The sequence below is a fragment of the Ranitomeya imitator genome, chromosome 4 (genome assembly GCF_032444005.1).
Source record: "Ranitomeya imitator isolate aRanImi1 chromosome 4, aRanImi1.pri, whole genome shotgun sequence".
NCBI classification, from domain to species: domain Eukaryota; kingdom Metazoa; phylum Chordata; class Amphibia; order Anura; family Dendrobatidae; genus Ranitomeya; species Ranitomeya imitator.
In genome coordinates, this window is record NC_091285.1 from 684,326,984 (window position 1) to 684,353,573 (window position 26,590).

General features: G+C 46.7%; 1 protein-coding gene across 1 annotated transcript; it reads left to right on the forward strand.

Moving 5' to 3' along the window:
• The first annotated feature begins 509 nt into the window (after positions 1–509).
• TRAPPC1 (trafficking protein particle complex subunit 1) lies at positions 510–22,532 on the forward strand. Its single transcript, XM_069767408.1, has 5 exons — positions 510–662; positions 9,252–9,350; positions 9,459–9,529; positions 16,779–16,917; positions 21,952–22,532. The coding sequence occupies exons 1-5, from the start codon at positions 567–569 to the stop codon at positions 22,078–22,080; spliced, it is 534 nt and encodes a 177-aa protein (XP_069623509.1). The 5' UTR covers positions 510–566; the 3' UTR covers positions 22,081–22,532.
• The last annotated feature ends 4,058 nt before the right edge of the window (positions 22,533–26,590 follow it).

A 26,590-nucleotide genomic window follows, 5' to 3' on the forward strand; every position in this document is an offset into this window, starting at 1 on the left:
ATGACCCGTCCCATGGATACGTCACTCCTGGGGACCCCCTATATGCAGAAGACCCCGATGCCACATCCCTATAGGGGTGACCTCAGGGGGTCCACAGACCAGGAGAGCGGTCACAGGGGGCCCCAAAACCCAAGTCATGGCTACTAAGGAGGGCACATGACGAGATCCCCTGGGGTGAGCGGCTCTTCAAGGGGAGGTCCAGTAAATAACAACACCTAGAATACCTCATAATACCGCAATGTAATGACGCACAGAAGACGCACTCACAGCACAGTGCCGGCGCCTCCTCACTCTCCAAACGTCTTGTGTCTTGTTTGTTTGAACCCCGCTCCCAGAGCCGCCGAGTGACGTCACTCTCCCGCGCCGCACCAGCTAACCGACTCACCATGGCAACCGCCGCTCCTCAGTCGCCATCTTTGTACTCCCCGGATAGTGACGAGCGTGAGGACAACACATAACGCTGCTCGGGGCGGGCTCCGGTGTCTCCTCCGCCTCACTTACCTGCGAGCGCCAAACACTGAGGGGAAACGCGCAGCAGGCGCCGCGATAGTCGCTGGCATGACATAATGACGTATAGCGAAGAAGGCGGGGCGTGTACGCGCATGCGCAGACGTGACGTAACTGGAGAGACGGAAGTGAGGCTGCAGCCTTGTCTGGAGGAGGTAGGTGTCCCTGCTGCTGGCGCTGGTAGGCAGGGCTGTCATGTGACCCTCTGCCAGGCTGGTACTTGTGGTCCTTTCTCACGTTGGCCATGTATAGTCCTCATACATTGTCATTATTACGTGGAGGTTTGTCCACGACTTGGCGTTTCTCTTGACGACAGCCGTAGCAGCGCCCGCGAGGGTATCTGCCCAATGGCGGTAATGGCTGTGAGGTGGAGGCTGTGTACATCCGCAGTGTCCAGACGTTACAGCATAGTGGACGGGATGTCAAGAATCCTCGTGTCTATGTGTGCTCCCCGCAGAGACGGACATGAGGCGCGTCTTTCCAGACCGCAGCAGGTCGATTTATCTTGTGTGGGACGCGGTGATTCCACAGGGTTCAGTGATCACAGAGGAGTCGCCTGCGCTCAGAAGGCAGCAGATGGCGTGTGCTGCGTAATCCTGACCGTGGGAACTTACTCTTATACGGTCACTATGGGAGGGACGCAGGCACGTGTCCGGGTGTCAGTGGGGGCCGTTGTCAGACGTCCTGGTAGGGCCCAGCCCCATCGTTACATCGGCCCCGTGCATGGCGCCCCTGCCGTCTCCTGCTCTGTGCACAGGTTCTAGAGACCCCATCATGGGAGGTGTCAGTACCAACCCAGTCACTGCACCCTCTCCTCCACAGAGCGGTCACCGCTCACATCAGGCTCCTACAGATGGCGGATAGTCATAACAGCAGGAAAATGCTGCGGAGGGAGAAACTGCCAGACCCAGAAGGGTTAATGGTGCTATCACAGAACAAAGTGCAAAGAGACTGAAGAGAAATGTCAATCCCATCAGTATCTGGAGGCGACGGGCGGTCACCAGGTAGTGACGATGGAGGAGACATGTGGTCACCAGGTACTGACTATGGAGGAGACATGTGGTCACCAAATACTGATGATGGAGGAGACATGCGGTCACCAGATACTGATGATGGAGGCGACATGTGGTCACCAGGTACTGATGATGGAGGAGACATGCGGTCACCAGGTACTGATGATGGAGGCGACATGTGGTCACCAGATACTGATGATGGAGGAGACATGTGGTCACCAGATACTGATGATGGAGGAGACATGCGGTCACCAGATACTGATGATGGAGGAGACATGTGGTCACCAAATACTGACAATGGAGGAGACATGTGGTCACCAAATACTGACAATGGAGGAGACATGTGGTCACCAAATACTGATGATGGAGGAGACAGGCGGTCACCAAATACTGATGATGGAGGAGACATGCGGTCACCAGATACTGACTATGGAGGAGACATGTGGTCACCAAATACTGACTATGGAGGCGACATGTGGTCACCAAATACTGACAATGGAGGAGACATGTGGTCACCAAATACTGATGATGGAGGTGACATGCGGTCACCAGATACTGATGATGGAGGTGACATGTGGTCACCAGATACTGATGATGGAGGCGACATGTGGTCACCAGATACTGATGATGGAGGAGACATGTGGTCACCAAATACTGATGATGGAGGCGACATGTGGTCACCAAATACTGATGATGGAGGAGACATGTGGTCACCAGATACTGATGATGAAGGAGACAGGCGGTCACCAGATACTGATGATGGAGGAGACATGTGGTCACCAGATACTGATGATGGAGGCGACATGTGGTCACCAGATACTGACGATGGAGGAGACATGTGGTCACCAAATACTGATGATGGAGGTGACATGTGGTCACCAGATACTGATGATGGAGGCGACATGTGGTCACCAGATACTGATGATGGAGGCGACATGTGGTCACCAGATACTGATGATGGAGGAGACGTGCGGTCACCAGATACTGATGATGGAGGCGACGTGCGGTCACCAGATACTGATGATGAAGGAGACAGGCGGTCACCAGATACTGATGATGGAGGAGACATGTGGTCACCAGATACTGACGATGGAGGAGACATGTGGTCACCAAATACTGATGATGGAGGTGACATGTGGTCACCAGATACTGATGATGGAGGCGACATGTGGTCACCAGATACTGATGATGGAGGCGACATGTGGTCACCAGATACTGATGATGGAGGAGACGTGCGGTCACCAGATACTGATGATGGAGGCGACGTGCGGTCACCAGATACTGAGGATGGAGGCGACAGGTGGTCACCAGGTACTGATGATGGAGGCGACATGCGGTCACCAGATACTGATGATGGAGGCGACATGCAGTCACCAGATACTGATGATGGAGGAGACATGTGGTCACCAGATACTGATGATGGAGGAGACATGTGGTCACCAGATACTGATGATGGAGGCGACAGGTGGTCACCAGATACTGATGATGGAGGAGACATGTGGTCACCAGATACTGATGATGGAGGAGACATGTGGTCACCAGATACTGATAATGGAGGCGACATGTGGTCACCAGATACTGATGATGAAGGAGACAGGCGGTCACCAGATACTGATGATGGAGGCGACATGTGGTCACCAGATACTGATGATGAAGGAGACAGGCGGTCACCAGATACTGATGATGGAGGCGACATGTGGTCACCAGATACTGATGATGAAGGAGACAGGCGGTCACCAGATACTGATGATGGAGGCGACATGTGGTCACCAGATACTGATGATGGAGGCGACATGTGGTCACCAGATACTGATGATGGAGGCGACGTGCGGTCACCAGATACTGATGATGGAGGCGACATGCAGTCACCAGATACTGATGATGGAGGCGACATGTGGTCACCAGATACTGATGATGAAGGAGACAGGCGGTCACCAGATACTGATGATGGAGGCGACATGTGGTCACCAGATACTGATGATGAAGGAGACAGGCGGTCACCAGATACTGATGATGGAGGCGACATGTGGTCACCAGATACTGATGATGGAGACAGGCGGTCACCAGATACTGATGATGGAGGCGACATGTGGTCACCAGATACTGATAATGGAGGCGACATGTGGTCACCAGATACTGATGATGAAGGAGACAGGTGGTCACCAGATACTGATGATGAAGGAGACAGGTGGTCACCAGATACTGATGATGGAGGCGACATGTGGTCACCAGATACTGATGATGAAGGAGACAGGCGGTCACCAGATACTGATGATGGAGGCGACATGTGGTCACCAGATACTGATGATGAAGGAGACAGGCGGTCACCAGATACTGATGATGGAGGCGACATGTGGTCACCAGATACTGATGATGAAGGAGACAGGCGGTCACCAGATACTGATGATGGAGGCGACATGTGGTCACCAGATACTGATGATGGAGGCGACATGTGGTCACCAGATACTGATGATGGAGGCGACGTGCGGTCACCAGATACTGATGATGGAGGCGACATGCAGTCACCAGATACTGATGATGGAGGCGACATGTGGTCACCAGATACTGATGATGGAGGCGACATGTGGTCACCAGATACTGATGATGGAGGTGACGTGCGGTCACCAGATACTGATGATGGAGGCGACATGCAGTCACCAGATACTGATGATGGAGGCGACATGCAGTCACCAGATACTGACGATGGAGGTGACGTGCGGTCACCAGATACTGAGGATGGAGGTGACGTGCGGTCACCAGATACTGAGGATGGAGGCGACAGGCAATTTAATTAATAAAAATAAACTAACCCTTACATTTTTTTTTAAAGCGTTCCAGCTTTGCTAGATTTTTTCCACACCTGCCTAAAACGTTTATACATTATTTGAGAATGGAAGGGTATTTTTAATTTTTTTTTTTTTTATCGCTGGAGTGCAAAGGGGTCTTCCAGCCACCAAAAGACAAATGGCACTCCTTCCCTTCTGAGCCCTGCCGTACGCCCAAACTGTAGTATTCCTTCACATATGGGGTATCTGTGTACTCAGGAGAAATTGCACAACACATTGTAGGGTCCATTTCCTCCTACTACCCTCGTGGAAACAAAAAATTTGCAGATGAAGCAACATTTTTGCAGGAATTTTCTTTTTTTTTTTCATTTTCACGGCTCAGCAGTATAAACTTTTGTGAAGCACCTGGGGGTTCAAGGTGCTCCCCACACATCTAGGTAATTTCCTTGTGGGGCCCAAAGTTTAAAAATGGGGTCACTTGTGGGAGTTTTCGGCACACTGTTTTGGCACATCAGGGGCTCTGCAGATTCTCCAAAAGTCACAGCGCTACCCAATCGATAGTTTTCCACCCCATGTGAGGCACCAGTGTACTTAGGAGAAATCGCACAACAAACTGTACGGCCCATTTTCTCCTGTTACTGTTATGTGCGGGAATAACTACTCTGTAGCGATTCACACCTGAACAGCACATGTACAGTCACAGACGCACTTTGCTCAGGCCACCACTGCCAGGGCCAGGATATTCTTCACCCAGTGTCGCAGGGATGATGAGGAGTCAGGTGCAAGGGTAAACAGGGCTGTGGAGTTGATGTCATGGAAATTGAGGAGTCGGAGATGTCATGGTTAGGATATGGTTAATGTCCTGTTCTCGCAGAGTTAATATGGTTGGCCTCTTTTTCAGATGGGAGGGGTATTTATACTTGCTCCCAGCTAGCGTTCCTTGTCAGCTATACGTTCTGTTTTGGTTTGTGTGTCTGACTCCTGGAGTGTATGATCGGTCTTCGCTGTGTTTACTTTGCTTTTCCGTGCGATTCTCTGTTTGCTATTATGGATTCCTGACCTGTAGCTTTGCTTCTGACTGTCCCCTGTCTCTCCCCTTTTTGGTACCTTGTGATCTCCTGGTTATGATCTTTGCTTGTTTGGAAACTCTCTAGTGTTATCCCTTCTCTGTTCCCTGGCGTCTGGCTCCGCCCCCTGACCTCCCACTCTGTCACATGTCTAAGGTCCTGTTTGTGATCACGTTTGTACCCGGCGTTTACCTCAGCTCCGTTGCTGCTGGATGCAGCTCTCCTCACAGCATAAATACCTGGGAGCTGTGACAGGAGGTTTGGCTCACCGACTCCACAGCCCTGAGGGTAAATCCAAATCTAGAAAAAACAAACAATGGGAAACGCTGGGGCAATAGCTAATAAAAAAATAACCATTAATGAGTATTATCATCTCCTGAGAAGCAACCAGAACCCAACTAGGAAGCCGACACCATACCGACACCATACCACTACGCAAGGGAACTGAATAAACTGCACTGAACTGGATTAGAAGCTGGCCTTATACCGCCAGCCCAAATCTAAGGACAACAATGGGGAGATGTATTCTTCCCAGTCATGTCCATGGAGCCCTTCCCTGCTCACCGGAACAGCATGGTGCACACTTTCCCAGAATTGGCCAACACCAGGCAAAGCAGAATCCTGCGTTGTTTGGCAACAGGGAGACGCAGCGTCCCATATCTCGCGGGCCTAGAAACCAGTGGGGTGCACGGCGTCCTGTGTTCGCACATAGCTCACCACTTCCATACATGAGGCACCACCCAACTGCAGGACAGCACCGCCGCCAGCGCGGACAGACCGGCGGAGCAGTCGGGAAACCGGAGGAGGACAATTGTATCCATGGCAGATATTCCTAACAGTTACCCTTTTTGAAAATGCAAAATTTTGGGCTAGATGAACATTTTAGTGGGAAAAAGGAAAATGAGAAATTGCCGATAAACTTTTTATCCCTTCTGACGTCCTTACTTAAAAATGATTTCAACAATTTTGTTGCTGTAAAGTAGACACGTGCAAGTTGTTCTTAAATATTTTGTGTGGTATGACTCTCCGGTTTAAAAATTCAGTTTGAAAATTGAAAAACATTGACGTTTTTGGTAATTATTTGATATTTTTCTACATATACACATCATATCGACCACAATTTACCAATAACATAAAGTACAATGTGTCATGAAAAAAAAAAAACAATCTTAAAATTACTGGGATCTGTTGAAGCGTTTTGAGTTATAGCTTCTTAAAGTGATGGTCAGAATTGAAATAATTGGCCTGGTCGGGAAGGTGAAAGCAGGCTGGGGGTGAAGGGGTTAATGGCTGTGGGAGGAGCTCCACCTGTGGCTGTTAGAGGCAGATGATGGCTGATTAAGTCAGTCATCATCTGCTGGGAAAGAAGCAGCCTCAACGTTCAAGCGCACATCTAAGTAAATGACTCAACCTGTGATGTAACTGTAAGTCAAAGGTTGTGAAGGCGAAAGACAGGTGACAAAACAGTGGAAGAGCTCACTGTACAGAGCAAGTTGTATTAAAACAACAACAAAAATCCCTCCATTAATCCTCACCTACCGGCAGCTATCTTGATCCAACACAGTCGGCACTGTAATCTGTGTCGGCATGGACAGTGAAGGACTTAAGACATCTGGCAGCCTCAGGACAGCTGCAATGGTCAAGTGACTTTAGTAAGGCATCATTGGATGTTTTTCTGATGACACACTGCTCAAAGTCACTTGACCGCTGCTGCAAATGACAAGCCGCAGCGGTCCAGCAGTTGGTTGAACAGTGAAGTCTCCACTTCCTGTGCCTATGCAGACTGTGGAGTGGTCTGCACCAATTCCAGGTGGGTGTTGGTAGGTTAAAATTAATGAGTTTATTCCTTTTTGTAAATTATTTTAGGCTGGTTTCACATTGGCGTTTTTTGGGGTGCGTTTTTGCGGTAAAAAACGCATGGTGAAAAAACGCATGTAAACGCTGCGTTTTTTTGACGCATGCGTTTTTGCATGTGGTGAAAAAAACGCGGCGTTTTGACGCGTTTACATGCGTTTTTACATGCGTTTGCGTTTTTTAAATGCATGCTGAGAAATGTGTGACAGCTGCCAATCATCAAAATAAAGTAAAAAACCCACTATAAACAGAAACAGTTAGGGTTAGGGGTAGGGGTAGGGATCCTAACCCTACCCCTAACCCTAAGGGATCCTAACCCTAACCCTACACCTAACCCTAAGGGATCCTAACCCTACCCCTAACCCTAAGGGATCCTAACCCTACCCCTAACCCTACCCCTAACCATAAAGAGATTAGGGTTAGGGTTAGGATCCCTTAGGGGTAGGGTTAGGGTTAGGATCCCTTAGGCTTAGGGGTAGGGTTAGGGGTAGGGTTAGGGTTAGGATCCCTTAGGGGTAGGGTTAGGGGTAGGGTTAGGTTCCCTTTATCACCTTTATGTTGGGGGGTGGCATATCAGTGTGTTTTCTGGTTTTTTAATAAAAAAACGCATGCGTTTTTTACCGCAAAAAACGCATGCACCAAAAAACGCATGCGTCCCCATTGACTCCAATGTATTTTTTGACCCAATGAAAACGCATGCGTTTTTTTTGGTCCAAAAAACGCTTCTAAAAATACTACAAGTAGCATTTCAGAAAATGAACGCATGCAGTAAAAAAACGCATGCGTCAAAAAACGCGACCAAACGCGTACACAAAAAAACGCATGCGTTTTCATTGCTAAAGATAGGGAAAAAAACGCATGCGTTTTTTTGAAAAAAAGCGCTGCAGACAAAAACGCAAGTGTGAAACCACCCTTAGTAATACTGATTGCTTGTTGCCTAAGGTTACGACCTGTAGGTCCTGCTTAGATTCCTGGTTGACCATACGCTAATCCCAGACTTATCAGTCACTTCTTCCTCCCTACTGCTCCCAGACTCGCTGCATTTGTTCCTCGCACTTTATTTTTCGGACTACAAGACGCATTGGACTATAAGACGCACCCCAAATTTTGGTGACCTATAGCAGAAAAAAATATTGTTATAAGATGGGGTTCCGTCTTATTGTCCGAATTTAAGGTATCTTACCTGAGGGCCGGCGGTGGTACAGCGGGGTCACAGGAGACTGGGTGGTGGCAGAGGGGCGGTACGGCGTGTACCTGAGCAGGGTCCGTTCCTGCTAAAGTGGGTGACGCCGCTGCCTGGTGTCCACGGTGGGGGGAGGGGGTGCGGAAGTGGTGTGGCGGCTGAGGTTCTGTGGGTGGTGTGACGTGCACCTGAGCAGGGTCCCTTCCTCAGGTGTGACGGTGAGTCGCGGTATCCAAGGCGAGCAGCCGAGCCGGGTTAATCATGGGTTTCTCGGTGGCGGCTGCTATCTTCTTGAGGCCACGCGTGCGTAGATTGAGTACTCTGCTTCCCGAGGCTTCAGGAAAATTGCCACGGGAAGCAGCGCGTGCGCAGATGGAGATTGCGGTGGCCATTTTCCTGAAGCTGAGATCTCAATATGCGAACTCGGCTTCAGGAAAATGGCCGCCATGATCTCCGGGAAGCAGAGATCTCAATCTGCGCATGCGCGGCCTCAGGAAGATGGCCGCCGCCACTGAGAAACCCGTGATTCACTCAGCTCTGCTGCTCGCATTGGATACCAGGCCGCGGCTTCGCCACACCTGAGGAAGGGGCCCTGCTCAGCTGCACGTTGCACTGCCCACCGCGCCTCAGCATTACCTCACCTCTGCCGCCGCCACACCACTGCCGCAACCAATCGCTAAGCCTGCGTTCGAACTATAAGACGCACCCCCCATTTTCCTCACAATTTTTTTGGGGGAAAAGTGTGTCTTATAGTCCGAAAAATACGGTTCATTCTTGCACACTTTTTTTTCCCATGCACCTTGCCTCATCACATTTAGGCATTTCAATTTCCATTTTCCAGATGACTATCCACAACCTGTACATATTCGACCGCAATGGGACCTGTCTTCACTACAGCGAGTGGAACCGCAGGAAACAAGCCGGAATCTCGAAAGATGAGGTAACATACTATAACTATGACACCCACATTACTTTTATTGCTCCCAGTACCTTTCACATTGTGCAATGGTCTACATTGTCTTTCTAGCAATGTTCCTTCTCTCTCCAGGAATTCAAGCTGATGTACGGAATGCTCTTCTCCATCCGCTCCTTCGTCAGCAAAATGAGCCCCGTGGACATGTATCCTGACCTGTTACCCTTGTGCATAGCTGCCTATGCCAACTACTATAATACTGCTCTCATATACAAGAATATAACTACTATAATACTGCCCCTATGTACAAGAAAATAACTGCTATAATACTGCCCCTATGTACAATAATATAACTACTATAATACTGCTCTTATATACAAGAATATAACTACTATAATACTGTCCCCTATGAACAAGAATATAACTACTATAATACTGTCCCCTATGTACAAGAATATAACTAATATAATACTGCTCCTATGTACAAGAATATAACTACTATAATACTGCTTCTATGTACAAGAATATAACTACTACAATACTGTTCCTATGTACAAGAATATAACTGGCACTCTCTCCATATCCACCACTCCCCTCTCCCATGTATAAATCTGAGGCTCTACTGACATTTCTTACCCACTCCAAACCAGCCACTACCGCCATGCAGCACCCAAAACGTTCATACAAATCATCCCACCACCTGCTCTTTCTGTTTTTTCTCCTTCTACTAGTTGCAGAAGACATATCCCCCAACCCTGGGCCTCCCTCCACCAGCATACATTACTCTCCTCCAGCTTCATATAGAAACCCTGCTAATCTTATTAACATTCAGTGCATGCCTTCTCCTATCGCTTTCCACTGTGTGCTCTGGAACAGGGTGTCAAACTGCATTCCTTGAGGGCCTCAAACCATAATAATAATATTTATTTTTATATAGCGCTAACATATTCCGCAGCGCTTTACAGTTTTGCACACATTATCATCACTGTCCCCGATGGGGCTCACAATCTAGAATCCCTATCAGTATGTCTTTGGAATGTGGGAGGAAACCGGAGTGCCCGGAGGAAACCCACGCAAACACGGAAAGAACATACAAACTCTTTGCAGATGTTGTCCTGGGTGGGATTAGAACCCAGGACCCCAGCGCTGCAAGGCTGCAGTGCTAACCACTGCGCCACCGTGCTGTACATGCGTGTTTTCAAGATTTCCTTGCATTGCACAAGGTGCTGGAATCATGCTGTGCAGGTAATTAAATTTTCACCTGTGCAACACAAGGAAATCCAGAAAACATGACCTGGTTGCATCCCTCGAGGAATGCAATGTGACACCTCTGCTCTGGAATGCACGGTCTGTGTGTAACAAACTAACTTACATTCACGATCTTTTCCTCTCTAATTCCCTTAACCTTCTGGCTATTACAGAAACCTTGATCCAGCACTCAGACACCACTGCCGCTCTCTCGTTTGGTGGGCTGAAATTTTCACATACCACCAGACCTGAGAACAGTCAGGGTGGAGGTGTTGGTTTGCTCCTTTCATCACAATGTGCTTTCCAGGTCATCCTCCCGGTTCCCTCACTTACATTTCCTTCCTTTGAAGCAGGGCTGTCGAGTCGGAGTTAGTTTTGGTTGGAGTCGGTAGAAATGTACCGACTCCGACTCCAGCTTTAAAAAAAAATGTATTAATATTTCATAATTGAACTTTCATATGAATTTTATAAATGTTACTCAAATATATATGTTCTATCAAACTATGAACAACAGTGATAAGCAGTTCTGCTGGAGATGGACATTTCTTACTTCTTGTGTGTCACTGTTCTCCACTGCCCTTATCTAATCTTATACTTGATTAACCTCATGCTGCAAATTCTTAGGGTACCGTCACATAGTGGCATTTTGATCGCTACGACGGCACGATTCGTGACGTTCCAGCGATATACTTACGATCTCGCTGTGTCTGACACGCTACTGCGATCAGGGACCCCGCTGAGAATCGTACGTCGTAGCAGATCGTTTGAAACTTTCTTTCGTCGTCAAGTGTCCCGCTGTGGCGGCATGATCGCATGGTGTAACAAGGGTGTGCACAATATTGTATACGATATGCGCATAGTAACCAACAGCTTCTACATCGCAAACACGTCATGAAATTATCGCTCCAGTGTCGTGCATTGCGAAGTGTGACCGCAGTCTACGACGCTGGAGCGATAATGGTGCGATGCTGGAGCGTCACGGATCGTGCCGTCGTAGCGACCAAAGTGCCACTGTATGACGGCACCCTTAGTAGTAGAGCCCCTCCTCTAGACTAGATGTTAAAGGGCCACTGTCACCCCCCTCCAGCCGTTATAAACTAAAAGAGCCACCTTGCAGTAATGCTGCATTCTAACAAGGTGGCTCTTTTAGTTTTGTGTTCATGTATTACTAAAATAAAGCGCTTTGAAACTTTTCAAAAAATACCTATCTTTGTCCACGGAGGCGGGTCTGAAGCCTCCTCTGTGAAGCGCCCAACTGCCGTCACTCATCTCTTCTGGGGCGATGGTCGCCGCCCCCTGCGCGCTGTTCTTCTTAAATCCGGCACCTGCGCTGTGCGTGCCTGCCTGGGGCAGGCGCATTGAGAATTGGCAGTCAGCTCAGATGCCGGGTTCCTGACTGCGCCTGTGTGGGCAGTGCGGCCACCCAGTTACTGAATCCCCGCCCCGCACTGTGTTATGCATTATGAATAAGCACGATGTTAATATCTTACAACAGTAAATTTATTGTTACGTATTGGCCATTTATGAAGGAGTCGGAGTCAGAACCTGATAAAATCCAGGAGTAGGAGTCGCAACTGTGGCTTGCCTACTCCACAGCCCTGCTTTGAAGTCCACGCCGTCAGACTCTTTAAGCCCTTCTCCTTGCAATTGGCGGTTGTTTATCGCCCTCCAAGGTCCTCCCACCTGTTTCTAGACCAATTTGCCACCTGGCTTACTCACTTTCTATCCTGTGACATCACCACCCTCATCATGGGAGCCTTTAACATCCCCATCAATGATCCCCTCTCCCAATCTGCCTCTCATCTTCTTTCTCTAACTTCTTCATTCAACCTCTCACAGTTTACTAATTCTCCTACGCTTGAGGACGGGAATACTCTGGACCTGGTTTCCTCCTTTCCCGGCTCGCTGCACGACTTTACTAACTCCCCTCTCCTGCTCTCGGACCACAACCTTCTTTCCTTCTGTCAAGAATTGTCTCCTCACCCAGGACACCCCCACTTACCACACTTATCGGAATACACGTACCATTAATACCCAGCAGCTTATGGACAATCTCCACACATCTTTAGCCCCCATCTCCTCCCCCTCCTGTCCAGACTTAGCATTGTCACACTTCAATAATACACTGAAGAATGCCCTGGATGAAGCAGCACCTTCTACACACAGAAAGACCCGACACAGACAACGGCAGCCCTGGCACACTATGCAAACACGCTTTTGTCAGCGTTGCTCAAGGTGTGTAGAGCGGTGGAGAAAATCTCTCTTACCAGAAGACTTCATCCACTATATGTTCATGCTCAAAACCTATAACTCTGCCCTTTCTATGGCCAAACAATCCTACTTCACCACCCTCATCACCTCTCTATCCAACAACCCCAAACGACTTTTTGAAACCTTTAACTCCCTCCTGAAACCTAAAGTACAGGCCCCCATCACCAATCTCAATGGTGAGGATCTGGCCACTTATTTCCTAGAAAAAATCAACCATATCCATCAGGATATCTCAGCCCAATCTCCTCAGTGCCTGGATCCCCTTCCCTGCCGCACCTCAGGCTCACTAGTCATCTTTGAGCCTGTTTCAGAAGAAGTTTCCAAGCTCCTCACTTCTGCTTGGCCTACAACCTGCATCAGTGACCTCATTCCTTCACATTTCCTGCAGTCTCTCTCACCAGTGGTCACCACTCACCTGACTAAAATATTTAACCTCTCTCTTTCTTCAGGTATCTTTCCCTCCTCATTTAAACATGCCATCATAACCCTTTTACTTAAAAAGCCATCCCTGGACCAGAACTGCACTGCTAACTACAGACCTGTCTCTAACCTTTCCTTCATCTGTAAACTGGAACGCTTGGTTCACTCCCGTCTAATCCGCTATCTCTCGGATAACTCTCTTCTCGACCCTTTACAATCTGGTTTCCGCTCTTTACACTCCACTGAAACTGCCCTCACTAAATTCTCTAATGATCTAATAACAGCTAAATCCAAAGGTCATTGCTCTCTGCTGATTCTCCTGGATCTATCTGCCGCATTTGATACTGTGGATCACCAGCTCCTTCTCACTATGCTCCGCTCCATAGGCCTCAAGGACACTGCCCTCTCCTGGTTCTCCTCCTACCTCTCTGACCGATCCTTCACTGTATCTTTTGCCGGCTCCTCTTCCTCTCCTCGTCCCCTTACTATCGGGGTTCTGCAGGGTTCAGTCCTGGGCCCCCTCCTCTTCTCTCAATACACTGCCCCTATTGGACAAATAATCAGCAGATTTGGGTTCCAGTATCATCTCTATGCTGACGACACCCAATTATACACTTCTTCCCCCGACATCACCCCTACCCTAATACAAAATACCAAGGATTGTCTGTCTGCTGTCTCTAACATCATGTCCTCCCTCTATCTGAAACTAAATCTCTCCAAAACTGAACTACTTGTGTTTCTCCCTTCTACTAACCTCACTCTACCCAACATCGAAATTACCCTGGAGGGTTCAACCATAACTCCCAAGCAGCATGCCCGCTGTCTTGGGGTCATATTCGACACCGAACTTTCCTTTACTCCCTATATCCGATCACTCACTCGCTCTTGTCACCTGCATCTTAAAAACATCTCCAGAATCCGACCTTTTCTCACCTTTGAAACTGCTAAGACTCTTACTGTCGCTCTTATTCATTCTTGTCTGGACTACTGCAACTCTCTTCTGATCGGTCTCCCTCTTTCCAAACTTTCTCTTCTCCAATCCATCTTGAATGCGGCAGCCAGAGTCATATTTCTGTCCAGTCGCTTCACCGATGCCTCCATCTTGTGCCAGTCATTACACTGGCTACCCATTCGCTACAGGGTCCAGTATAAACTCATCTCTCTCACCCACAAAGCTCTCCACAGTTCTGCACCGCCTTATATCTCCTCTCTCATCTCCGTCTATCGCCCTACACGTGCCCTTCGTTCTACAAATGACCTAAGACTAACATCCCCCGTAATCCGAACCTCGCACCTCCGTCTCCAAGACTTCTCTCGTGCTGCACCAGCTATCTGGAATGCACTTCCCCAGACGATCAGACTGATACCTTGTCCCGACCTATTCAAGCACGCTTTAAAAACCCATCTCTTCAAACAAGCCTACCACATCAACTACTACAGTAAACTAACTTTGCCCTGAATCTGCACCCTATTATTCATGCTTTCCAGTTTGATGACGGTGGGTACAGCTATGGGTACCCCCGTCACATGTACCCTGGCTAACCTCTTTCTTGCTAGGTTTGAGGAGGAATATATTTATTCCTCAAATAACCCATTCCTCAAACATATCAAGCTTTATGTTAGATATGTTGATGACCTATTCATGGTGTAGGACGGGCACCAGGATACCTTTGCGGAATTCGTAAGATACCTGGGGACGTCCAACACCATAGATTTGGGGTTTACCTCGCAATTTGGAGGTGCTAGTCTGGTATTCTTGGATGTAAAACTACAAGTGAGGGATGGTAGGATTAATACGGAGGTGTACCGAAAACCGTCGGCATCAAATTCCTTACTACACTACGATAGTGCCCACCCCTTTTATACTAAATGTTCTTTACCATATAGTCAGTTTCTGAGGGTCAAAAGAATCAACAGTGACCCTGGGGGCTTTGCACAACAATCGGTCGAGCTCTTTGATAGGTTCAAAAAAACGGGGGTATCCCCATTCGATCCTCAATAGTGCCCATGATAGAGCAGTCACGGCGGATCTACAATCTCCTAGGCAGAGGAAACAGGAGAAAAGATTTGTGTTTAGCTTTAAATTTGGACCACTTGACAATCAAATTAGAATGGCTATTCGTAAAAACTGGCAGATTTTGAGACAGGATAGTGATCTGCAAGAAATAGTGGATAGGGGACCTTTGTTTGCTAGCCGCCGCAGTAAAAACATTAGGGACTGTTTGGTCCGCAATCATTTTGTGTCCGATCGGGGTAATTGGCTGATTCAGAATATCCCTAAAGGCAATTTTAAGTGCGGGCGGTGCAATTTCTGTTCCTATCATCATATCGGCAGTATAATCAAAGTAGGGCATATACAGCACGTAGTGCGTGATTTTATATCTTGCAGAACTACGTACGTGGTTTATGTTATTTTCTGCCCTTGCGGCTTTTTCTACATTGGCAAAACAATCCGGCCGATGTTTGTACGCGTTAGAGAGCATTTCAATTCTGTAAGGACAGGCAAGGGGGCTCCCAGGCTAATAGATCATGTTAGAACCCACCATACAGGTAATGTCCAAGTGTTACGGTTCGCTGGATTGGAACAGGTTTCTCTGCCGGAGGGAGGTGGAGACCTGCGCCGCCTCCTTTTGCGCAGAGAGGCCAGGTGGATTCTTCGTACAGACGCAGCAGGACCGCTCGGTCTGAATGAAAAGATCGACATGTCAGTTTTCTTATAGTCAGATAATCTCCTAGTAGGTAATGTTTGATTCCGTTTCAGATATTGTTCACAGAGATTGTTTTTAATTGTGTATGTTGTTTTTAATGCACTGATGTTCATGTTTCTATTAACGGTGGTTACTCCCACCCATTTGCTGCCTGAGGGGAGGGGCTTGTGGCTCATTTAGTCTACAAAATCCTCCCTGTGATCATTCGGCTTTAGGACCAGTTGAAGTGCCTTGCCGCACGAAACGGCCGTCGTCCGTTTTTTGTCCACCTCCCTCCCTGCTTTCTGTTTTTTGTATCAAGTCCTAATAAAGTGGTGACCATTTTACCTGGGTAAGTGCGCTCCAATTTTTTCTTCTATGTACTATTCATCTGTCTCCACACCCTCCATGCACACGATAACTACACTTGATACTTGACTATTGCACTTAAACACACGGGCTGATGACCGGATCATGCAGCTTCATATGAAAATCCCTATTCATTATAATTGCCACACCTGAAATAACAAGCACTTTTCACCTATTGTGTCCCCCCATTTTCTTGTAGATTGTAAGTTTGCGAGCAGGGACCTCACCCCTAATGTCACTGTTTAACTGTCCTACCTTGTATTGAATTTGTCTGTACATGTCTCCGCTTAATTGTAAAGTGCTGCGGAATATGTTGGCGCTATATAAATAAAAAATTATTATTATTATTATTACTATAATACTGCCCCTATGTACAAGAATATTACTACTATAATACTGCTCCTATGTAGAAGAATCTGTGCGACTTGAGGTATTATGGTCTTTAACCAGCTTCCATTAGGAAAGATGGCTTCCTGTGCTTCCAAACGAGCAAGTATAAGCTTCACTACTATGAAACTCCGAGTGGTCTGAAGATGGTGATGAATACCGATCTGAGTGTAGGCGGCACACGGGACGTCTTACATCAGATCTACAGCACGGTGAGAAAACATGGACTATGTAGTGGAAATAAATCTCGGTTCACAAGGTTCAGTTTAGGATAAGGTGACTGTAGATGAAAAGTGAATATCTTTGCATATGTTTTTGGTTAGATGTTTAACCCCTTAGCGACCGCCGATACGCCTTTTAACGGCGGCCGCTAAGGGTACTTAAACCACAGCGCCGTTAATTAACGGCGCTGTGGAAAAAGTCCATAGCGCCCCCCAGAGGCCGATTTTCTCCGGGGTCTCGGCTGCCGAGGGTAGCCGAGACCCCAGAGAACATGATTCGGGGGGTTTTTAACCCACCCCGCATTTGCGATCGCCGGTAATTAACCGTTTACCGGCGATCGCAAAAAAAAAAAAAAAAAAAAAAGCGATCTCTTTTTAATTTCTCTGTCCTCCGATGTGATCGCACATCGGAGGACAGAGAGAAGGGGTCCCAGGTGGCCCCCCAATACTCACCTAGCTCCCCCGATGCTCCTCGTGTCTCCCGGTGGGCGCCGCCATCTTCAAAATGGCGGGCGCATGCGCAGTGCGCCCGCCGGCCGGCACCGGGAGAATCTTTGGGGTCTCGGCTGCCGGGGGTAGCCGAGACCCCAAAGAGCACGATCGGGGTCGGTATTACCGACCCCTGTTTTGCGATCGCCGGTAATTAACTGTTTACCGGTGACCGCAAAAAAAAAAAAAAAAAAGTAAAGTGTAATTCTCTGTCCTCTGATGTGATCGCACATCAGAGGACAGAGAAATAGGGGGATTCGGGGACCCTTGCATACTCACCTAGGTCCCTCTTGCTGCTCCTCCTGGCCGCCGGCAGCAGAACATGGCGGACGCATGCCCAGTGCGCCCGCCATCTGTCTCCATCTGCCGGCCGGCAGGAGAACAGCAGTTGGGGCTAAAATTAGGGTTAGGGGTAGGGTTAGGTTAGGGGTAGGGTTAGGTTAGGGGTAGGGTTAGGGGTAGGGTTAGGTTAGGGGTAGGGTTAGGTTAGGGTTAGGTTAGGGGTAGGGTTAGGGTTAGGTTAGGGGTAGGGTTAGGGTTAGGTTAGGGTTAGGTTAGGGGTAGGGTTAGGTTAGGGGTAGGGTTAGGGCTAGGGTTGGGTCTAAATTTAGGGTTAGGGTTGGGGCTAAATTTAGGGTTGGGGCTAAACTTAGGGTTAGGCTTCTTTCACACTTACGTCGGTACGGGGCCGTCGCAATGCGTCGGCCCGACATACCGACGCACGTTGTGAAAATTGTGCACAACGTGGGCAGCAGCTGTAGTTTTTCAACACATCCGCTGCCCAATCTATGTCCTGGGGAGGAGGGGGCGGAGTTACGGCCACGCATGCGTGGTCAGAAATGGCGGATGCGACGTACAAAAAAACGTTTCATTGAACTTTTTTTGTGCCGACGCTCCGCCAAAACACAACTGATCCAGTGCACGACGGACGCGACGTGTGGCCATCCGTCACGATCCGTCGGCAATACAAGTCTATGGGCAAAAAACGCATCCTGCGGGCACATTTGCAGGATCCGTTTCATGTCCAAAACGACGGATTGCGACGGAATGCCAAACGACGCAAGTGTGAAAGTAGCCCTAGGGTTAGGGTTGGGGCTAAAGTTAGGGCTAGGGTTGGGGCTAAAGTTAGGGTTAGAGCTGGGATTAGGGTTAGGGTTTGGATTAGGGTTCGTATTAGGGTTAGGGTTGGCATTAGGGTTACGCTTGGGATTAGGGTTAGGTTTGGGATTAGGGTTGAGATTAGGATTAGGGGTGTGTTGGATTTAGGGTTTTGATTAGGGTTATGGTTAGGGTTGACATTAGGGTTGTTTTGGGGTAAGGGTTGTGATTATGGTTAGGGTTAGTGATTAGGATTATGGATGAGGTTGGGATTAGGGTTAGGGGTGTGTTGGGGTTAGGGTTGGAGCTAGAATTGGGGGGTTTCCACTGTTTAGGTACATCAGGGGGGTCTCCAAATACGACAGCCAATTTTGCGCTCAAAAAGTCAAATGGTGCTCCCTCCCTTCTGAGCTCTGCCGTGCGCCCAAACAGTGGGTTACCCCCACATATGGGGCATCAGCGTACTCGGGATAAATTGGACAACAACTTCTGGGGTCCAATTTCTCTTGTTACCCTTGTGAAAATAAAAACTTGGGGGCTACAAAATCTTTTTTGTGAAAAAAATAATATTTTTTATTTTCACGACTCTGCATTCTAAACTTCTGTGAAGCACTTGGGCATTCAAAGTTCTCACCACACATCTAGATAAGTTCCTTGGGGGGTCTAGTTTCCAAAATGGGGTCACTTGTGGGGGGTTACTACAGTTTAGGTACATCAGGGGCTCTGCAATCGCAACATAATGCCCACAGACCATTCTATCAAAGTCTGCATTCCAAAAAGGCGCTCCTTCCCTTCCGAGCTCTGCCGTGCGCCCAAACAGTGGTTTACCCCCACATATGGCGCATCAGCGTACTCGGGATAAATTGCACAACAACTATTGCAGTCCAATTTCTCCTGTTACCCTTGTGAAAATAAAAACTTGGGGGCTACAATATCTTTTTTGTGGAAAAAAAAATATTTTTTATTTTCACGACTCTGCATTCTAAACTTCTGTGAAGCACTTGGGCATTCAAAGTTCTCACCACACATCTAGATAAGTTCCTTGGGGGGTCTAGTTTCCAAAATGGGGTCACTTGTGGAGGGTTTCTACTGGTTAGGTACAATCAGGGGCTCTGCAAACGCAACATAATGCCCGCAGACCATTCTATCAAAGTCTGCATTCCAAAACGGCGCTCCTTCCTTCCGAGCTCTGCCGTGCGCCCAAACAGTGGTTTACCCCCACATATGGGGTACCAGCATACTCAGGACAAATTGGACAACAACTTTTGGGGTCCAATTTCTCTTGTTACCCTTGTGAAAATAAAAATTTGGTGGCTAAAAAATCTTTTTTGTGGAAAAAAAAAATATTTTTTATTTTCACGGCTCTGCATTATAAACTTCTGTGAAGCACTTGGGCATTCAAGGTTCTCACCACACATCTAGATAAGTTCCATGGGGGGTCTAGTTTCCAAAATGGTGTCACTTGTGGGGGATTTCTACTGTTTAGGCACATCAGGGGCTCTCCAAACGCGACATGGCGTCCGATCTCAATTCCAGCCAATTCTACATTGAAAAAGTAAAACGGCACTCTTTCTCTTCCAAGCTCTGCGGTGCGCCCAAACAGTGGTTTACCCCCACATATTGGGTATCGACGTACTCAGGAGAAATTGCACAACAACTTTAGTGGTCTAATTTCTCCTGTTACCCTTGTGAAAATAAAAATTTGTGGGCAAAAAGATCATTTTTGTAGAAAAAATGCAATTTTTTTTTTCACGGCTCTACGTTATAAACTTCTGTGAAGCACATGGGGGTTCAAAGTGCTCGCCACACATCTAGATAAGTTCCTTAAGGGGTCTAGTTTCCAAAATGGTGTCACTTGTGGGGGGTTTCCACTGTTTAGGCACATCAGGGGCTCTCCAAACGCGACATGGCGTCCAATCTCAATTCCAGCCAATTCTACATTGAAAAAGTAAAACGGCACTCCTTCTCTTCCAAGCTCTGCGGTGCGCCCTAACAGTGGTTTACCCCCACATATGGGGTATTGGCGTATTCAGAAGAAATCGCACAACAACTTTTGTGGTCTAATTTCTCCTGTTACCCTTGTGAAAATAAGAATTTGTGGGCGAAAAGATCATTTTTGTGTAAACAAAAGCGATTTTTTATTTTCACGGCTCTACGTTATAAACTTCTGTGAAGCACTTGGGGGTTCAAAGTGCTCACCACACATCTAGATAAGTTCCTTAAGGGGTCTAGTTTCCAAAATGGTGTCACTTGTGGGGAGTTTCCACTGTTTAGGCACATCAGGGGCTCTCTAAACGTGACATGGCGTCCGATCTCAATTCCAGCCAATTCTGCATTGAAAAAGTCAAACGGCGCTCCTTCACTTCTAAGTTCTGCTGTGTGCCCAAAAAGTGGTTTACCCCCACATATGGGGTATTGGCGTATTCAGGAGAAATTGCATAACAAAATGTATGGTTACATTTCTGTTTTTACACTTGTGAAAATAAAAAAAATGGTTCTGAATTAAGATGTTTGCAAAAAAAAGTTAAATGTTCATTTTTTCCTTCCACATTGTTTCAGTTCCTGTGAAGCACGTAAAGGGTTAATAAACTTCTTGAATGTGGTTTTGAGAACCTTGAGGGGTGTAGTTTTTAGAATGGTGTCACACTTCATTATTTTCTATCATATAGACCCCTCAAAATGACTTCAAATGAGATGTGGTCCCTAAAAAAAAATGGTGTTGTAAAAATGAGAAATTGCTGGTCAACTTTTAACCCTTATAACTCCCTAACAAAAAAAAATTTTGTTTCCAAAATTGTGCTGATGTAAAGTAGACATGTGGGAAATGTTATTTATTAACTATTTTTCATGACATATCTCTCTGATTTAAGGGCATAAAAATACAAAGTTTGAAAATTGCAAAATTTTAAAAATTTTCGCCATATTTCCGTTTTTTTCATAAATAATCGCAAGTAATATCGAAGAAATGTTACCACTAACATGAAGTACAATATGTCACGAAAAAACAATCTCAGAATCAGCGGGATCCGTTGAAGCGTTCCAGAGTTATAACCTCATAAAGTGACAGTGGTCAGAATTGCAAAAATTGGCCTGGTCATTAAGTACCAAATTGGCTCTGTCACTAAGGGGTTAAGATACTGGTGGTCCTTTTGGTGTCTACTCAGATAATCAGTAATTTGTCAAGGTGGGTTTGGGCTGGTCTACTGTCTCCTGTAGGTCAATACGGAATATATAGTAGCCATTGATTTAAGAGGACATTGTTGGTGGGCCAAAGCCGAGGACCTCACAATGTGATTCATAGTCCAGGTTGTAGATTGAGCCCTCTTTATAGGAGGCCGGGCTCTAGTTGACCTTCTTGTTAATACTGTAATATTGACTGAACCTGTAGGCGATCTTTTGGTGATGTACGATGGATATTTACTGTTTTCTTTCCTTCAGATCTACGTGGAATATGTGGTGAAGAATTCCCTCTGTTCCCTCAATGAACCCATTCAAAGTGAACTTTTTAAAAGCAAACTGGACAGCTTTATCCGCAGCCTCCCCTACTTCTCTGCACGAGCAGGTTAGGCCCAATCGGCCGGATATACTGCGCCAACCCTGAGCAGCCACCAAGCCTCGCAGTAGACGAGTTGTCTTGGAAGCGCCTATGCATCCAACCTCAACGGCAGAAGACTTTCCGTCAATAACTGAGAATCTACCGTCCCACCATCATTACTGTTGTTTCCCGCTTACACGTACGAATGATTATACGCACGTTACACGAGGATTTGGGATAACAGTCGGTCCTCATGTTTGTAGAGCGATGAAGTGTTTTCAGATATGGCCCAGGTATAGAAAGAAGAGGCTCCAATGATTCAGAAACAACACCTAGAAGCAGCGGTTTGTTTTCTTTCCTGCAATATGAACTCTGATGTGTGATGTCTACCTGTGATCTATAGCAGCTGTGTAATGGGGAGAGGGAAAAAGAGGAAAATCGGGTGTAATGTTACATGTTTATTAAAGTACTATAATATGTGAAAGTGCAGGTGGAATAAAGAGCAATGTGTGGAGTAGAGAACTGATTCACCTGCCCCTCATGCTAGGAAGCTGCAGACAAAGCCACTAGCTGAGAGTCTCCTCCCTCTGCAAGGTGATACTAATAGGAGGAGCTACGGGTCTCCTCCTCCCGCAGGGGCCTACTGATGGGAGGAGCTACGAGTCTCCTCCCCCTGCAGGGGGTTTACAGATAGGAGGAGCTATGGGTCTCCTCCCACAGGGGGCTACAGATGTGAGGAGCTACGAGTCTCCTCCCCCTTCAGGGTGTTCACAGATTCTTATTATTTATTTATATAGCACCATTAGTTCCATGGTGCTGTACATGAGAAAGGGGCTACATACAGGGTTTATAGATATCGTTTACAGTACACAAATTTGCGGTGACAGACTGCTACAGAGGAGAGAGGACCCTGTTCTTGCGGACTTACATTCTATGGGATGATGGGAAAGATACAGAAGGTCGGGGGTGCAGCAGCTCTGGTGGTGGTGAGGCGGCAGCACGGATGGTTGGTGAGGCGGCAGCTCTGGTGGTTGATGAGGCGGCAGCTCGGGTGGTGGTGAGGCGGCAGAATGGTTATTGCAGGCTGTAAGCTTTCCTGAAGAGATGGGTTTTCAGGTTCCGTGTGAAGGATCTGAGGGTGGTGGATAATCGGACGTGTTGAGGCATGGAATTCCAGAGGATGGGGGATATTCGGGAGAAATCTTGGAGGCGGTTGTGTGAGGAACGAATAAGTGTGGAGGAGAGTAGGAGGTCTTGGGAGGATTGACGATTACTTGAGGGAAGATAGTGGGAGATAAGTTCAGAGATATAGGGAGGGGACAGGTTGTGGATGGCTTTGTAGATCAGTGTTAGTAGTTTGAACTGGATTTGTTGGGGAATTGGGAGCCAGCGGAGGGATTTGCAGAGGGGTATAGCAAGGAGAGAGGTGGATTAGGCGAGCAGCAGAGTTGAGGACAGACTGGAGTGGTGCAAGAGAGTTAGCGGGGAGGCCACAGAGGAGGGTGTTGCAGTAATGGAGGCAGGAGATGATGAGGGCATGCACAAGATTTTGGTAGATTTTGGGCTGAGGAAGGGATGGATTCTGGCAATAGGAGGAGCTGTGGGTCTCCTCCCCCTGCTGGGGGGATTCAGATAGGAGGCGCTACGTGTTTCCTCCCCCTGCAAGGCAATAATGATAGGAGGAGCTACTGGTATCCTGCCACAGGGGCCTACAGATGGGAGGAGCTACGAGTCTCTTCCCCCTGCAGGGGGATACAGGCAAGAGGTGCTTAGAGTCTCCTCCTGCAGGAGGAATAAAGATAGGAGGCGCTACGAGTCTCCTGCTGCAGGAGGAATAAAGATAGGAGGCGCTACGAGTCTCCTCCTGCAGGGGGATACAGGTGGGAGGAGCTACGAGTCTCCTCCTGCAGGGGGATACAGGTGGGAGGAGCTACGAGTCTCCTCCCCCCGCAGTGGGATGCAGTGGCCTCTGTCAGGAAACTGGGTGTATGGCGTTGTTACACTGTACACCAGAAGCAGAGATTAGTGAGTTGGTCAGAATGTGAATTTGCCATTTCTGGCAGGTTTTCCCTGGAAATGTAATTGACAGATAATGTGTGGAAGTGAATTACAAAAAAAAATCCACGTTTTGATGTATGCGAATTCTTCTAAAATTCTATTAGAATTCAATTTCTTCTGACTCGTGCTCCCAGTGTGCCCTCGGCTCCGCAGCTCCTGCTGTTCTGCATTAGGGGGTCTGTCTCTTACCTCTTCTATAAAGAGCAGTGTACGTTCCAGATAACTCTGGAGAACACAATTTTCATTTACTTAAATCCAACACTTTTTTTTTATTAATTAACTTTTGGCTTCTGAATCCAAAGGTGACCCCTGTTTATCTGTTATCAAAAGAACTTTTTAAGCTGCAGGATACCCTCCATTTGTCTCCAAAACAATACAAAATGTACATACAATGGATGGAAAGTAATGCAAAAAAAACCTGAATGTAATGTTAATTCAACCCCTTGTTGACCTTTGACGTATCCATATGTCTTGGTCGGATCGGGGTTCCTGACCTTTGACATGGGTACGTCTTGACAATCGTATGGGGCACAGGAGCTTTGCCCACGTGATCGCGTTTAAGCGCTCTGCTTAAATTAAAGCTAAGACCTGGATGTCACTGCCAGGAGCGATCGCTGCACCGACCCGGGCCATTTAACCCCCTAAATGCTGCGATCGAAATTAATCGCAGCTTTTTAAAGGCGGTGAGAGGGAAGGGGTTTAGTCTTCCTTCTGATCGGCGCCCCCTGAAACGTCATAACAAAGGGCCGATTGTTGTCAGGGCAACCCGAGGTAGACACGACGACCTCCGGGTCAGCCAACTACTACAAGCTTGTTAACCCTGCCCAGAGCATGGTCTAAGAGGCTTCTGTCGTGCGATACCAGCGATCAGAGTAATAAAAAAGTTACATAAAAGGTAAAAGTAAAGTAAAAAAATAAATGAAAATATTTTACAAAATCACTAAATAACAAAAAAAATACCAATAAAGAGACACGTTTATTTTAAAAAAACAAAACGACCCGACTATAAATCTGTCCTACTAGTAAACCCCTTCAGTAAACACCGTAAAAAATTAAATTAAAAACATTGCAAAAGATTATTTTTTTCATTAAACCGCCAAACAAAAATGTGGAAAGTAAATAAAAATGGTACAGCTGAAAAGTAAATTTTGTCCCGCAAAAAAGAAAAACAAGCTCTGTCCGGGAAAAATAAAAACGTTATCGCTCTCAGAATAAAGTGATGCAAAAATAATTATTTTTTTCTCTAAAATAGTTTTTATTGTGTAAAAGCGCCAAAACACAAAAATATATAAATGGGGTATCGCTGTAATCGTACTGACCCAAGAATAAAGCTGCTGTATCATTTTTACCACATAGTGAACGACATAAAAAATGACAGTTCCCGAAATGCTGTTTTTTGTTTATTCTGCCTCCCAAAAATCAAAGTAAAAAACAGTGAAAAAAAGTCATGTGCTCGAAAGAGCTACCAATAAATGTCAAGTCTTCCCCAAAAAACAAGCCCTCACATGACTCTTGTCTGCCGAAATATGGAAAACTTACAGCTCTCAAATTATGGGGATGCAAAAACTTTTACGAACACCTGAAAAGATGGACACAGGTCCTATGGCATCCACAGTGCCTCAATCTGCCTCATTATTGGGAATCTTCCGCCTGGGGTTCCATCTGAATCACGTATTTCAGAGATTTACATGGAAACCCCGGTGTAAGCGCTCAGCGCAGAGTGCAGGATAAATGTGCACCGAGCCTTACTGCGATCTTTGGGAGGCAGAATGAAAAAAATCAACAGCAGGTGAAGGATTGGTTTTATTTAATTTTGATGCCGTTCTTCATGCATTTAGGTGACTTTATTCTTCGGGTCGGTGCGATAACAGCAATACCAGATTTATATCGGGTTTTTATGTTTGGCTGCTGTCACACACTAAAAGACTAGTTTTTGCATCGCCATATTTGGAGAGTTATGTGAGGACTTGTTTTTTGCAGGACAAGTTGATGTTTTTATTGGTACTGTTCTGATTTTGGGAGGCAGAATAAACAAAAAACAGCAATTTAGGAATTGTTTTTTTTTGTGTGTTTTTTTTATACCGCTCCACATGTAGTAAAATTGATAAGGCAGCTTTATTTTTCGGGTCAGCATGATTACAGCGATACCTCATTTAGATAATTTTTTAATGTAAAAACTTTTCTAGAAATAATTATTTTTGCAGCACTTTATTCTGAGAGCTATATCTTTCATTTTTTCGCTGATTGAGCTCTATGGCAGCGTTTTCAGCGGTACCATGTTTATTTATAGTTGTCTTTTTGATTGCGCTTTATTCCACTTTTTGTTTGGCGGTGTGATGATAAAGCGTTGTTTTCAGCTATATCATTTTTATTTACTTTCTTTATTTTGATTGCATTTTCTTTCCTTTTTTTTTAGTGATATTATAAAAAGGCATAGTTTGCCATGTAGTATTTTTTACGGCATTCACTGAAGGGGTTAACTAG

Coding starts and splice junctions, on each gene's coding strand:
- TRAPPC1 (XM_069767408.1), top strand. CDS start 567: ATGACGTATAGCGAAGAAGGCGGGGCGTGTACGCGCATGCGCAGACGT. Junction 9,351..9,458: donor CCGGAATCTCGAAAGATGAG/GTAACATACTAT, acceptor TTCTCTCTCCAG/GAATTCAAGCTGATGTACGG. Junction 9,530..16,778: donor AAAATGAGCCCCGTGGACAT/GTATCCTGACCT, acceptor AGCTTCCATTAG/GAAAGATGGCTTCCTGTGCT.